This window comes from Malaclemys terrapin, chromosome 6 (genome assembly GCF_027887155.1).
Source record: "Malaclemys terrapin pileata isolate rMalTer1 chromosome 6, rMalTer1.hap1, whole genome shotgun sequence".
Taxonomy (NCBI): Eukaryota; Metazoa; Chordata; order Testudines; family Emydidae; genus Malaclemys; species Malaclemys terrapin.
The window spans coordinates 31,284,983-31,301,557 of NC_071510.1; the positions used below are offsets into that span (position 1 = coordinate 31,284,983).

Genomic DNA, 16,575 nt, shown 5'->3' on the forward strand with positions numbered 1-16,575 from the left:
CATTTGAAAATGTGGATCAGAATATGCCAAGGAAAATATAACTATATATGTTATTCATGTTATGAATAGAACTAATTCTTTAGTATTCTAGATAACCATCAGAATATATGAATACTGTTCCTTTCAAACTGACTGCCTCAGTGAACTGTCAGTGAAGAGAATAACTTATCATTATATTCTTTATAGTCTTCCCCATTAAACTTATTTAATACCTGTCACAGTATAACAAGTGTTTTTTGTATTAAGATATGTGCGAACTCTCTACAGTTGTTCATAATACAGTAACTGTACCAAAGATATTACACAAAAAGGTAATTTGTGTGGTTTACTTGCTACACAAATCTTAATCGTATCACTATTCCCTTGTGCTATGCTCCCTGCCCCTCTCTGCCCATGGGTTATATTCACCTGTTTTCTCTCATCTTATACTTAGACAATAAGTTTTTTGGAGCAGGAAGCATCTTTTTTTATGTGTGCATGAACAGTGCCTAATACAATGGACCCAGATCCCTGACTGAGCCTCCAGGTCAGTAGTCCCCAAACTGTGGGGTGTGGAGGAACATTCGGGGGATATGGCAGGGCCCTGCCCAACCCCCATAGGGGGCAGGGAGAGAGTGCTGGCCAGCCCCACTCTGCCCCCAGCTCTGCTCCAGCCCCACTCCCATCCCAGCTTGGGTCCCTAACCAGAGGCCCCGACTCGCAACAGCAGCTCTGGCCCCACTCCCGGCTGTGGCTCCCCATCACAGTTCCTGGAGAGGGCCCAGACAGGTTCCATTATGGGTAAGGACGGGGTGCGACGGAAAAAATTTGGGGACCACTGCTGTAAGTGCTACCGCAATACATATAAATCAATCAATCAATACAAATGTACTAAGAACTACACTAGACAGATATCCCCTTTACATGTTACATTGTGGGTCAGCAACAACAAAAAAATCAAGCTTTTATTTTACAGAAATGAAGGTTGGGAAAATAATTTTGGAATGTGTCTCCTATTTTAATTTCCACAACAAATTTACTTTCAATACTGTCTTTTGAGATACTCTCTATAAAGTCAGAGTCTGATTTTTCTGCACTTCAGCTCTTGCATTTGTCACATTACAATAAATTAAAATGACACTCTCCTCCAACTTCAGTAATTTCTTCTTTAGATACTTCCCTGTAACTCCTTAGACACCATCTCCTATTAGTTTACTCATAATCAGGCCATTTCTGAGAAAACTTTACAGTGAAAAGTAACGACTGTATGACTCAGAGCATTTCAACAATGCCAACAGATGGTGACATTTCATCAGTAACTCTTTTATTTATAACCAACAGATTATACCGATTCCCATCTGCCAAAATCATAGTGTATTCACTGCTTCTAGCAAACAGCAGAGAAGAATTGTCTGTTTAGATACTTATGCTCAAAATATATTACTCAGGAAAAACAGTTGTTCATCTAGAACTGCATCTGAAAACTGCATTTTGTTCTGGATGTAAAAAAGTCTGAAAAACAAATAAAATAACCCACTCCAAAATGTATCAGTGTTCCCAAGTGTGTAAATACTTATTAACTGCTTACAATAAATTGATTACATCTTATAACAGGGATCTCATATGAGTTAAAAATATTAAGTTTTGAGCCTCATTATAGTGTCCCAAATTAGACAAGGACTATATATTTTTCTGTTTGTGCTTTTCTCCTGTATATTGATTCCTGACACAGATAATCAGCACAGAATTAGCATCAGGTTTCCAGTGAAAATGGTAAACAGGCAGACAGGGACCACTTATGATTCACTTTGATCATGTTGAAGGATAGATATCATACCACGTGTAAGAGCGTTCCTATCCATTTTCTGCTTCTTAATGTTACAAAAGACAGTCATGGCTATTTGTTTCTAGACAGTGGACACCACCCACCAACATGATCTTTCTTAATGAGGGAATTAAGATAAAAATAGGATGACATCTCAAAATGTCACCTGCCTCAAATTGATATCTTATTGTTCAATGTTAAGATCTACTTTTGTTCTACAAAAAAGCAAATCTCAGGCTATTTTATGTCCTCACTGAGACAGAGAGGGAGGACAACTAAGTGGGTTAGGATGCTAGTCTGGGTCTCAAGTCTGCTCCACCATAAACTTTCTGGATGACCTTGGGCAGGTTATTTAGCCTCTGTCCCCCAATTCCCCATCTGTAAAATGGGAGGATAATAATACTTCTCCCTATTTAACAGAGGTGTTGTAAGGCTAAATAAATTAAAGTTTATGAGGTGCTGAGCTCCTACAGTAACAGTGGCCATATAAATACCTAAGACAAGAGCAACCTCTCCTTGTGGAATCATGTGGCAAAAATTCAAGTTATGCTACCCTGCATCTATTTCTTCTTAGGATACATCCCATTTACTTAGGTAACTCACATTAATGGTAAGGGTGTATGTAAATCCTCCATGTACTGTGAACCACCAAGAGGAGGCTAGATTTCTTTGGCTGGATTTTATGCTGATAAGGAATATGTGGATGATTTTTAATCCATATGCCATAACTGCAATCTGTATACCTTCCAGGTCTACTGCTGGAATCCTGGGAAACTAGAAAATCCTGAACTTGTACCCATTTATTTCCCTCAAAGTTATGCTGCAGCGTTCACTGGTGGGTACAGAAAGAGACACGTAGAGTGCTGTATTACAAGCTATGCTCAGCAGGCCGGCAAATGGAAATAACAATCCTAGTGATCTGGAGATGTAACTGATGAGTAAGCCCGTCTTGTAGCCTCTTTCCCACTGTCCTATTTTTCAAAAAAAAAAAAAGAGAAAAAGGTGTACAGTAGAAAAAAATGTAGAACAGACCAGTAAATAGCCATGGGAATACAATGATCAATCCCATTTTATGGCAGTGCAACGATCTCGAAGTTACATAAAAGCTAAGTTGACAAGAGAGATCTGTATAATTATTTCAGGCTCAATGAAAAGGCAAAGGAGAAGATTTTCAGGCAGCAGAAAATATATGCTTACTGATCAAAAGAATATCAGGCACTTTGGGATATATTATTACCTTTCAACAAAGGCTTTTGTCATCTCTTCCCCTTTCTTTCCCAAACTGAAGCATTTAACATATTTTGGGAAACACATCCAGTGTCTGAGAGCACGCCTATATTTAGATTCAAATAACGCTAATTTGATGAAAAGGGCCACACATTCCTTAGAAGAGAATAAATGCCTCAGACAAGAGCTTTGTCCTGAAATGCACTAACCATGTGCTGCTCTTTGGTAAAGAAAGCTAAATCCACTTTACCACAGTTACTCAAGTAAGCTGTTTAGTAATCACACTGAAACCAATGAAGGTTTAGTGATGTGTTCTCATTGCATCCAAGGTGCCTTTTCTTTTCATTAAAAGTTATCTTTGAGATGGTTGGCATATATAAGTTTTCCAATTAGGTTTCCATGGAAACTGGTGAAAGAGTGTGTGTGTGTGTGTGTGTGTGTAAGTGTGGGAGGCGGGAGGAGAAGGTGTTAACTTGAAATTGGATGCTATTTTTAGGAAAGCCACAGGTTAGAATGATTACAGCTGAAGTGGCTTAATCAAGTACTTGTTAAGGGGGATGGGGAGGGAGAACTTTCAGAAGGATAATTTCTCTATATGGCAACCTATAAAATATTTAATGAGATATCATCACTGTCCTTCTAGTCCTCTTTTCATTTTGTCAGACATGCTCAGTACTAAGCTATAAATATACTGTATTATATAATAGAATTTTCTCCTTCATGGAAACCTGTTAAAGGTCAAAAGGAAAACTACAATAACTAGGACTAAATCCAAAGTAAGATGGAATACACTGCAAGAGGGAAGAAAGCATAGGTTGGCTAGGACAAAAAAAGGAACATTTTACAGATTGGATTGGAAAAAAAATTATCCCAGTGTATTTTTTTCCTCTCAAGAGGGCTGAACCAACACTCACTAAAGTCAATAAGAGTCACTCCTTTTGACTTCAGTGGGACTTGGATTGGACCAAACATTAATATAACTGGCTTGGATTGGTGGACAGGGCTACAAGGGAAGGCCTCTCAAGACTCCTGCAAGCAGTGGCAGAATAAGCAGAGATCTGGGATTATTCCATGGATTGGAGCCCTGGTCTGGCAAGAGGTCCAGCAGAACTTAGATCCTCTGCTGGAGAAAACTGGGGTCAGGAGATGAGAATTTGAAGATGGGCCTGGGAAGAAAGGAAGGAGCAAGATACTGAGGATGGGGAAGAGAGAAAGATGAATGAGGAAGAGAACAGAGAGAAAGAAGGTCTGAAGTAGGGTGAAATTCATCCAGCCTTCTACAAGTGGTTTATAGGCCTTGTGCTTGCACTTTGTATAGGAGTGAATTTCAGTCAGAGAGTACAACACTAAAAAAAAACAAAAGAGGGAAGGGAGGAGAAATTAGACTCAGGAAAAAATGTACGAAAACAAAACAAAAAACAAAACAACAACAACAACAACAACAAGAACAAACTAGGGAGAAGGAAAGGGAAAGAACAAACAGAGGGATGTCAGACAGAGTTACCTTTTTAAAATAAAGTATAATTTCAAAATGTTATTACATAAATAAATAAATAAATAAAATTTCCCTATTCCTCTAGCTTTAGCCTCAGATCACCCTAAGAAGCCCCTCTTCTCTTCTTTGCTGGGAGGCCTTTGCTCATTGTTTTAGTTAAAAAAAAAGTATTTGTAAACAAGAAGAAAGAGTTTATCTATACACACTTCTGGGGCTGGTATATCGAAAACAATAATTCCAGTATTCAGATTGTGGATGCATTTCACTTCAGACAAATGTGCATCAAATACAGAACTTCATAATATTATGTTTCTGATCTAAAGATTTAGATTGAGCTATCACAATTTGGACTAATGAAGGATAAAATTGCCAGAAATGTGACCCCGTGTATACTTGACATGGGAACTGAATAACAGAAATGTGATATGGTAGGCACAAGACAGAAGACAATTAGTTTCCCTTGCAGATTTTGCCGGTTCAGAATGCAAACAGGCTATGATAGCGTTCCATGATCCAGCTTCTGGCAGTAAAATTACATCCTGAGCACACTTGTTCCCCAGCCATCAGTTTTCAGAACAGCGGCTTTCCCCTGAAGGCAAATGTGGGGCTTGATCCTTCAAGGTGGAGAATGCCTCTGACACCCTCAATTGCTGTACCAGATGACTGGCAGATTCTTTGTGGGGGCAATTGCTCCTTTTACCTAAAATTGTACCTTAATTTTCACCCTGCCCCCCCACTCTTTTTCCTTCCCATAGCCTTTTTTCTGCCTTTCCTCTTCATCATCTCCTACTCTTCACTGAGTTTTCCTTCCACTCTACTCAATGCCTGTCTCTCCCGCTTCTGTCTGGTCTATGCTACTTTCCCAGCATTGACTGGGCACTTCAGGAAGGCCTGTTCCTTTCCTTCTTCCTACTCTTTAGCTTTAGGGTAGTACCACAGTCAGGCCCAGCTAAGACAAATATTCTAACAGTGTTCAAGCCAAAGACAAGCAGGGGTACCTTTGTCAAGGGTCAATGTGCAAAAAAGAGAATTAGTGTTTATCTGATTCTTACAGAAGTATTTTAATGTTATGACAATCAAAGAAAAACAGAACATTTTTTTAAAATTCCAGCTTATATGGAATTTATATTTATACAAATATATTTTTATGGATAGTTAAGCAGTGACAATTTTGAAGGGTTTGTAGGGAGATGTTGTTCCCACATATCCAACCTTGAGTTTATGAAAGGTTGGCACATGTCAGTATAAGATATGGCCTCCTCCCACCTCCCTTTCCCAGGGACCAATGCCTGCCTTAAAACACAAAGGAGACAATCTTTATTGTCATATACTTTCACCGTTTCTTTGTTTTAACCCCTAGGAATGTACCTGTTGGACAATCAAAGGAGTTGCTTCATTCCTATGGACCCCAAATCAGAATTCAACATATATATTTTATATTAATAACATTTTATCAAAGTATTAATTAAATGTGTGACAGACCCAGACCAGTGGGGTACAGGAGTCTGGTAGATATATACTGGTCACTGGATGAGTAGTTTTCTGTTCCCTGAGTGACCAGAGCAGGGGCTGCACTAGAGTAATCAGGAACCTGCTAGAACCAGTTAAGGCAGGCAGGCTAATTAGGACACCTGGAGCCAATTAAGAAGAAGCTGCTAGAATCAATTAAGGCAGGCTAATCAGGGCACCTGGGTTTTAAAAGGAGCTCACTTCAGTTTGTGGTGCAAGTGTAAGGAGCTGAGAGCAAGAGGCGCAAGGAGCTGAGAGGATGTGCTGCTGGAGGACTGAGGAGCACAAGTGTTATCAGACACCAGGAGGAAGGTCCTGTGGTGAGAATAAGGAAGGTGTTTGGAGGAGGCCATGGGGAAGTAGCCCAGGGAGTTGTAGCTGTCATGCAGCTGTTACAGGAGGCACTATAGACAGCTGCAGTCCACAGGGCCCTGGGCTGGAACCCGGAGTAGAGAGCGGGCCCAGGTTCCCCACAAACCTCCCAATTGACCTGGACTGTGGGTTCTTCCAGAGGGGAAGGTCTCTGGGCTGTTCCCCAACCCACATGGTGAATCTCTGAGGCAAGAAAATCTACCAATAAGCGCAGGACCCACCAAGATAGAGGAGGAACTTTGTCACAAATGTTAACTTGCTAACTTGAGATCATGGGCGGAGACATTATGTAACCTGTTAACCATTGGCTAATGTGCTATCTTGTCTTGCTGTAAAACCTATCCTGGGGTGTGGAACTGCCTACCCCATCACTTTCCCCTGCCCATGGAAAATCTATATATTCTATTGTAATCAATTGATTGACAGCGTCTCTGAGCCTAATAAGCAAGGTGATACTCCGCCAGCACTGTGTGTAATAAACTCCTATGCTTGACCTCTACACGGTGTGGATTTATGTTCCTTCAGTTTCAAGTGGCAATCATTGGAAAAGAAGAAAAGTAGAGAGACTGTGGAAATGGGGCCTGGAAAGACTGCCTCAAAATGTAACTGTTAGTATTTATAGATTAATCAATTTCAAGGCCAGAAGGGATCATTGTAATCATCTGGTCTGACCTTATATGAAGCATAGATCTTTTAGAAAAACATCCAGTCTTGGTTTAAAAATTGTCAGTGATGGAGAATCCAGCACAATTCTTGGTAAATTGTTCCAATGGTTAATTACTCTTACTGTTAAAATTTTACACCTTATTTCCATTCTGAATTCATCTACTTAGCTTCAACTTCCAGCTGTAGTCCAGCTGAGTGGTGACAAAGACATGAATAACTGAGGCCAGGTCACTGTCTAGTTGCTCTCTGCCTATGCAAGTGAACCCCTAAAACTTTTCTTCCAGACTGATGGAGCTGAAGGTACAAAATTACTCATGCATTCTTTAGGTTGTAAGCTTCTCTACTCTTGACTGGGATAAATAATGCATCTCACCTCTACTGCAGTGCAGTACATTTTGAGCATATACTAATGCCTGCAGGATCTGACATGAAAATTTCAAGCATTGCCTCACTGAAAGTTTTAAGTGTTTAGGAAAATAAAACAAAATAAACAAAAAACAAACCAAGCTTTGCTCAGTATTGTAACCTTGCAATAATTTTATTTGCTTGTCCTGCAGTTATTTGAAATGAAACCACCAAATTTTCAATCTTGGATGATGAGGCTGCTTGACCCATTTTTGAACTGGCTAAGAATCCACTTCATTATAATGCAAAATTACAACATCTGAACCTTTCTATGAAATACAATTGCTCTTCCTTCACTGTTTTTCCTGAATAATTTCTCAGGAGTTAACTATAGGCAGGATCGATTTCCTTACTAAGTTATTGTAAACTGGATCATTTAGAATATTCATGTGTGCCACAAAATTATTATTCATCTACACCACAATAGGTTATTCAGTGCTATTGTAGGATAATAAAACCTAACAATGCGCCAATGATTATATCAGCCTACTGGAATGGAATTAATATCACTCGCTGGATTTTTTTCTTTTCTTATACACATTTTTGCTTAATGTTAAAACCAGCCTCAACATTTATTTTGGTTCAGCAATGAATTCAGACTCTCAGAACATGTCCCAAGTGGACATTGAATAGGGCTGATCTACATTGGGAACTTACATTGCCATAGCTACATAGCTCAAGAATGTGAAAAATTCACACAACTGAGTGACGTAGTTAAACCGACATAACCTCCGGTGTAGACAGTGCTAGGTGAACGAAAAAATTCTTCTGTTGACCAGGCTACCACCTCTTGGGGAGGTGGCTTACCTACACCAGTGGGAGAACCCCTCCTCTCGGCATAGATAGTGTCTACACTGAAGCACTCCAGCAGTGCAGCTGGAGCAGTGCAGTTGTGCCGCTGTAGTGTTTCAAGTGTAGACAATAGTGATATTAGCTACCTTATGAAAGCTGAACATTCTCCATGAATTAATGTGTAATTTGTTGAGGATCCTTTTAAAAGGAGTGATACCCAACTACTTTGCTTAGGGGGCATGTTTTGCTTGGCTGATGATGATTCTGTAGTATAGGGGGATAATCCATCTGGATGGCACAGTTTACAGAAACTGTAATTTACTGTGCAAATTGCCAGCATCCTCTTCTTTTGACACAACATTCAACTTTCATTTTTCACAGCCTAATTAACCAGGATAATAAAGCAACATATTTTTCATGGTCTCTTTAGGTGGTCTTGTGAGCGCATTATTCCATTCCTATCTCCAGAGGTCAGATAACTCCATTAACAGAGAGGATTAAATGCATTTGGCCGCATCTTGTGCTTTATACAACACCTATGGGGTACAGCTCTCTTGTGATCTCTCCACCACTTGCTGTGTGAAATAAACAGAAACCTCTCCAGTTAGCAGAAATCACCTCCAGTATCTTACTGTGCATCTTATGTTATTTTCAGGCTTGTAGACAAATATATGAACTCAGATGACTTCCCCCTTGTAAATGCACTTTGACTGTATTTTCTGTCCCTTGTAAGACATAACTATGCAGAGTGTTGCACCCAATAATATAATTTTGTTTTTCATAAACTTGCTTTTTGGCATTTCATTCTTTCTTTTGTTAAGTGTCTCACCTAGGGCCTCCTCTAGCTCCCATTGAAAAAAACTGCATTTGACTTCAATAAGAGCTGGATCAAGTCCCTAATGAACAACAATTTCTGCTCTAGAAATATTAACCAGAGATCAGAGTAGAAATAAAACAGTGGTGTTACTGTTCCAAAAGCCACACACATAATACCCTTCACCCATTTGAATTGTCAAAATGAGATGCCATTCACAATAGATTGGGGAGGTGTTTAAAATATGACTGTGCAGTTCTCTGAGCTTGATTCCCACTCAGTGGTGGGTCTTGTATATGCCTATAGGCTCTCCTAGGTTCCTTGACTGGGGAAAAATAATCATCTTTACATATATCACACATCGCCCATTTGTGGCATGAAATTGAGACACCATTCATAGTAAAATGTGTAAGTCTGTGATTCTTCCTCTCTCTTTTTACATGAGGGATGAAATAGTTAACAATGGTGACATTTGAATGGTCAGCAGTGGGCATCAGAGTTAACACCTCACCGAGATGAATGGCACAGTTCACACCTTTCAGAGCTATAGTTCCAGGCTCTCTGTTCATCTCTGCAACTCAGTTACACTTCATTCACGTATTTCAGGTTTTCTTCACCACAACAACTAAAGACTGCTTTATTTTTAAATGAAAAACTGAGATTCTGGGGAACAGGATAATATCTTCAGAAAGGTTCTGGAATAGTGTATAGGCATGTATCAGCTGTTTCCAAACCCTGAGATAAAGCTTTAGGAAGGATGCCATTCTCTTTCATAAGAGGTCCGACTATGGCCTCAGTCCTGTAAACTTTTATTCACATACTTAATTTTCACTGACTTTAATGGGACTACAAAAATGTGTGAAGTTAAACATTTGCAGGACTGAGGCCATGTATGTATACTTCTCAAAAATAAACTCTTGAGCTGTGCTAAAGTAGTTAAAACATTTATTAAGGATATTTTTTACCCTGACATTTTACTTTTAATCAAAATCACTATTTTCATACTGCAATTGTGAACTGTATCTTATCTCTTATAACTGCAGAGATAATTTTTGCCTGAAAATAGGCCACTCTCTCTCAAAATGGTCTGTGTTCAAATTTTAATTCATATTTTTTGTAAAAATAAGACTCTATATATTTGTAAGAGAATGGAAAATGCTTTCAGATTTCAAGGAATTTAAGTTTCAGTGTGACTACTTTATAGAAATGTGCAAAACAGCTGCCAGAATGAGTCTGAGGTGTCTAGGGTGGGAAGCAGTAGCAGAGTAGAGATTTAAGGTAACAACAGGGATAGCATTTCCTTGCAGTTTCCCAGCGTGGAGCAACTTTTGCTAGAACTTATCTAAGGAAAATGCTAAGAATTTGTCTGCACAGTTTAAACTTAAAGTAAACCACGGTATGAACTTCAGTGCCAAGAATGGCTTTTTACGAGGTTTTCTCTCTCCATAGTGCCTTGAGCTGTAGCTTCAGGTCTAAGAGCATGAAACAGCAAGATCCTACTTGGTAAAAGCCAACTCACTAGCTTTCCAAAATAGTAAAAACAGACAGGAATATGTTTATCAGGGTAAAGAGAGAGAGAGAGAAAATAAAAGACCGTAACCTCTTCAATTCCATGGGCAATGTTTCCATTTTGCACTGGTCCTGAACCATCATTTGGTGGTGTTACTTCAACTTCCACTTTTGTAGTATTTGGGAGTTCAATTTTTTCTGTAACGTCATTCATAAATGAAAAAAACAGAACAAAGAACAGATAAAACACTGCACTCATATTTCAGTCTATTTGAATTATCAAGTGTTACTAGTGAACCGTTTATTTTTGTGTAATGCAATTCCTTTCCCTATGATCATTCAAGGAATCTTCTAAACAATAGACATGTCAAAATTTCAGCTGTTATTATTAGATAAAGATAGTAATCGCCAGAAATCCTTGAACAGTCAGAAGTCATGAGGAAGTGCCTCTAACAACAGCTGACACAATAAGACGTATTTTATCTGATGTTGCTGTACAAAGAAGTAAATATAGCTGTGTGGTTGCATTACTGCTGCACTCACATTCATCCTGAATTAAAATCTGAGATCACAGCAGCAGTGCAAAGTGCAGTATATCTGAGATTATTTAACTGCTTGTGGGCTACTTTCCTCAGCATTATGCTATATTAACAAAGTATTCCATCCAATTGTTTGACTCAGTGTCAAAGTGCAACTAGATATAGAGTAAGGTCCTGGCAAGTGTCAAACTGATTCAGCTTTTACCAGATTCATTTGATAGTTTTTTTTTGTTTTTTTCCACTGCAATGAACATTAAGTGGTAAAGCAGTGGCTAAAAGAAACATGAAGGTGACTTAAGTTGTTGTTGTTTTAACAATGTATAAGTTTTGAGCTGAATATTCTTTTTGAAAAAAAAAAAAGAGTAAATGGGGTTTGTGTAGGTGGTATATACGGGGCTGGGAAGCATGGATTTTTTCCAATTCATAGTCAGGATATAGAGAAGCTGTGCAGCAACTCTGTGGCTGCTATTGCAGACTGCAAATAACAGTACCCACTATACAACTAGTCCACACACCTTTTGGCTAGTGGATCAGCCGTGCGTACAAACCTACCGACCGCAAGCCTGCTCCTCCTACGGCCCAGCCCCAATCCTTTCCCCATAAGAAAGATACCTTGCAGCAGGCTACTATGACCCCCTCATTGCAGTCTCCCCCTTGCACAACAGAACATTGCTATCAAGGTTTGCGTGCCAATGCAAGATAGGCAGGATTTTCCTCTGACAGACCACATGGCTTGCAGCAACAATCATAATACCTCTCTAAGGGCAACATTTTTGCTCTTAAATCCACAGGGTAGATCTCAAACCCTATATTCTCTTCTCCTTGTAAGTGTGGAGATACATGACCCACATAAAATGCACATTTATTTCAGGTGTATGGAAAATGTATGTAAGTTTCCAAACTGCACACCTGGTGGATCTCAGTGAGTATTCTCCATATGCAGAGAGAACCCAATACCAGAGTCAAATGGCCTGGTAATGTTATAAATAAATAAAGCATCATGGTCAAAATTTGGCCCTTACTTACACCTGCCAAACATCAGTGAAGTCAATGGGGTTCCAGGGACATAACTGAAGATAGAATTTGTCTCCATATTTTTATCAATCTTACTTTAGAACATTTCCAAAATTAGTGCACATTCTTCTTTCCAACCTTGCACAACAGCTCTCTGGATGTTTTATTCTATTTTCTCTTTATGCACAGAACTCCCATTCATGTCTATGGGGGTTTCATGCACAATTTTTAGGGAGTCCGAATAGAATACATGGATGAGAGAGGAAAATTTAGCCTTGTTTGGCTCAAATGACTGACTCTAATGGCCTACCAGAAATGAATGGGTCAAAATCCAGAGTAAATCTTGTAATGTCACTGGAGTTATTCTGCATTTACACGTGTACAGCTTGAATCTGACCCACTGTATGAAATAGTCCATTGGGCAAACTATGAGCCAAATTTTTCACTCAGTTATACCAATCCAACCCATTTGGAGTTGCAGGTGCTAAGCATCTCTGAAAATCAGGTTCCCATTTGGGAGTCCAGATATGGATTTAGAGGGCACTCAAGTCTGAAAAAATGTAGGTTTATTTATTTTCTTGGGTAAGTAGAGTAACACATAGCAAATATACCCCAAACAATAAGAAATAATTCTGTACTCTTATACTTACCAGCATGATTAGCAGCCCCATTCCGTCTTTCACTGTCTTCCACCTGGCACTTCTTTTTGGCAATTTTATGAAGAATTGAGGCCTTCTCTTTGAACTTTCCTAAAAGAAAACATTGTCATTGTTCAAGTGCAGCCATTCTGAGATGCTACATTTTTCTGTAATAGCTTCCAGCTTTTGCTCTATAAATCAAAACCAAGAATTAATTTCTATCTATCCCAAATAGAAAGTTAACTAATTATTAAACATTGTTTGACATTCATGCATATACATATTTTTGTTTCTTACAGAGTTAAGAATTTAAAAAAGATGTTTGTTTTTGCCCTAAAACTCAAAGAGAATAAAAAAAATATTATTTTACTGGTGACGCAGTCAATCAAGTTTGCATAACATAAGTGCTGGTATAAAAAAATTAAAGATGAATAGCAAATAAATAAAAATGCTGTAAATAAAAAACACAATTTCTGGTCTTCTATAGGAATATAGGAATTGCTATATTAGATGAGATCTGTGGTCCATCTAGTCCAGTATTTTGTCCCCAGTAGTGACCAGTACCAGATACTTCTGAAAAACGCGTAAGAATCCCCATAATGAACAATTTCTAAATAACCTTCCCATAGGCTAATTTTATTCCCAACCCGGGCCAGTTAGTGCTACATTGTTCTCTACAATCTTGTACAGTAGCTCTCTGCTTGTCTTGTAATGGTTGGTTTATGCCCTGTGGTATCAGTTTATGTTCCTTGTATGTTTTTATCCTAATATATGTGTTTATGATTTATTTCTTCTGTCCCCTTCCTCCTTCATTGTAAATATTACAGATTAGGTAGAATGCAGGCTTAATTCAAAACGAACATATGACATGAAAGTCCTATCCTACAATTCTTGCTCTCCCTAAACTCCCACTGAAATCAGTTGGAGTTTTGGGGATGCAAAGACCTGCATGGTTTAGGACAAAAAGGTATTTCCTTAAAATCAAGCAATACTACCCAAAGGATACATTCTGTCAATTAACTACAGAAAGTAAAGAGAAGCCATGCATAAACAAACTTTGATTTATATTAGAATGTCACCATTTCCAAATTTCAGAGTAACAGCCGTGTTAGTCTGTATCTGCAAAAAGAAGAACAGGAGTACTTGTGGCACCTTAGAGACTAACAAATTTATTAGAGCATAAGCTTTCGTGGACTACAGCCCACTTCTTCGGATGCATCCGAAGAAGTGGGCTGTAGTCCACGAAAGCTTATGCTCTAATAAATTTGTTAGTCTCTAAGGTGCCACAAGTACTCCTGTTCTTCTTTTTGCAGATACAATTTCCAAATGTAAGTCATAATTATGATAAAATCAGCCTGTGCTGTTTACATGAAATGGACAAATGAATCAGAGGTCTAAAATAAAATAAATACCGCCTCTGCTCTCCCCCTCAAAAAAAAAATTGGGAATGCGTAGAAAGCTGGATACCATAATGGAATAATTACACGCTAATGCACCAAGAGGTCAGAAACAATCATTTATGTGGGAATGGAATAAATGGTCAACCACAATCCACCTGATGAGAAAAATAATAAAAGAATCTTATGAAAAGTCATGAGCTTTGCCCCATTCAGTTGCAAGTATTATTCTATAAACATCACACTGTAAAATAACATGTGTTCAGCCAGAAGAACAGTAGGGAATATCACAGGCAGTTTCTTTTTCAGTTGCTAAAAAAATGTATATGGAGATTTTGAAATTTTTCGCTATACAGTGCGCAAGGTGAAACAGAACCATCTGCAGAACAGAGCGGCAGTGAAAAGTAAGAGGCCCGTTCACCTCTTCATTGTGCAGGGTCAATGCCAGAGACTATAATTCAAAGACATAGAGGAAGAAGAGACAGAAAGTTGAATAAAGAAAAAAGGATAGAGAAAGGGAAGAGCCTGTAGTGTGAGATGAATTGAAGCGGGAAAGGAAAAGAAAAAAGGAGAGAACAGTCACACCAATTATTTTATAATGTAATGCCGAAAAGGTCAAGTATTTCCATTTACAACACAGGAGTCATCTTAAGTGTGTGCACAATTTTGTGCATGCCTGACATGAGTGAAAAACATGGTGTGCCCACAAGTTGTGGAGGATTGTGTGCTTGCACTCACACAGACATGGCAGTTTGCACACATGAATTGGGGGTGGCAGTGTCCAAGATGGGTACATAAGCATTTTTCAAGATCTGGCCTATAATGTCCCAGGTATATTACTACATTCTTGGGAGCACAGGTAAATGTAAAAAAAGAGGCTCTTAAAAAAGTCTCAACTTGTATTTTGTGTGGAACATTTATTCTTCACTTCATGTTTACTTGTGCTCTAAGACTCAGCATCCCTGCTGATGTTCATGCTATTTTATGATCGTTCCTTCAGCAAGAATCATATAAATTGGTGATGGAAAATACCTATTAGACTATCATCTAGTCCATAGGTGTAGCTACATGAGAAGGCTAAACTGATTTAATTTAAAGTGCGATTTTAAACCCATTTAGTTAAACCAATGCAAACACCTGCGTAGAGGCTCTTATTTCAATGCAAGAATGGCTTTGTGTGGTTTAGTTTCTGTCAATTAGGAATGGGTTTAAACCAAACCAAACTAAGCCACTCTTAAACTGAACTAAAGCTGCCCACACTGTTGAACTACACCTCTACCGCAATATAACGTGACCCGATATAACACCAATTCGGATATAACACGGTAAAGCAGTGCTCCGGGGGGGAGGGAGGGGGGCGAGGCTGCGCACTCCGGCGGATCAAAGCAAGTTCGATATAACGCGGTTTCACCCATAACGCAGTAAGATTTTTTGGCTCCCAAGAACAGTGTTATATCGAGGTAAAGTAGTTTGATATCAGTTTAAAAACTGGTTTAAATTAAACCAGTGCAACTTTCTACTGTAGACCGCGCCCATCTTTCTCCCAGTGCCAGGTTTTTCTCTCCAATACATTTTCTAACCTACTTTTAAATGTCCAAAGAGATGAAGTATCCATCACTCTCTTTGCAAGATTATTCTACAGCCAGAGATCACTTCAAGAAAATGCTTCTTAACATTAAGAGAAAATGTTATCTATTTCACTTTTTGCCCAGTAATCTTAGTTATGATCATTATATCACTGTACCTCCTTCTTCTCCATCCTTGGGGCCACAATGTGACTAGCCTCGCACTGGTGCCCAAGGGGGTGGGGAAGAGTGAGGCTTTTGTGGAGGGGCCAGCCAGCAAATACATAGCAGAGACACTATCCCAGGTGAGCACCTGTGCACTGAGGAGGGATAGGAGGAAGATGGGGCAATGCCTCCCCCAAACACCAGTCTGGGGAGTTTTCTGGGCACAGGAGAAGTGCATGATACACCCTTTCACAGAGAGACAGAGCCCCACAAGGAATCCTGACTGGACCAAAGTGCTTCTAATCATTTGCACTTGGCAAAACGCTTAAAACTTTTCATTTCAGACCTGGATTTTGTCAGTTAACCATGCCTTTGTCACTTCAAGTCTGGATTAAAGCAGTACACTCTAAATGGGGCTTGTATTACATCTATGCTCCATGATTTGCATTGACCACCAAATTATTTCTAGGGGAGTTTAAGGTATGGGTTTTGCTCTACAAAGAACTAGGTGCTGTGGGACTAATTATCTGAGACACTGCTCCTCCCCTTGTAAAATACTATGACAGTTGAGATCAGCCAAAAATGCTTGAGTTCATAGACCCCTGGGAAGCACAGGTGCCCTAGAAATCATTTCCCACCCTTTGGGTTGATATAATCCAGATCT

At 39.1% G+C, this 16,575-nt stretch overlaps 1 protein-coding gene across 4 annotated transcripts in view; it reads right to left on the minus strand.

The window, feature by feature from the left end:
* The window catches only part of SLC24A2 (solute carrier family 24 member 2), a 182,417-nt gene that overhangs the window by 39,929 nt on the left and 125,913 nt on the right, over nt 1–16,575 (minus strand). For all 4 annotated transcript variants that reach the window (XM_054031332.1, XM_054031330.1, XM_054031331.1 and 1 more), the window contains 2 exons: nt 12,797–12,895; nt 10,685–10,791 (listed from right to left, as the gene is read on the minus strand). In XM_054031332.1, coding sequence (XP_053887307.1) covers nt 10,685–10,791; nt 12,797–12,895 — 206 coding nt within the window. The remainder of the gene's footprint in view (nt 1–10,684; nt 10,792–12,796; nt 12,896–16,575) is intronic.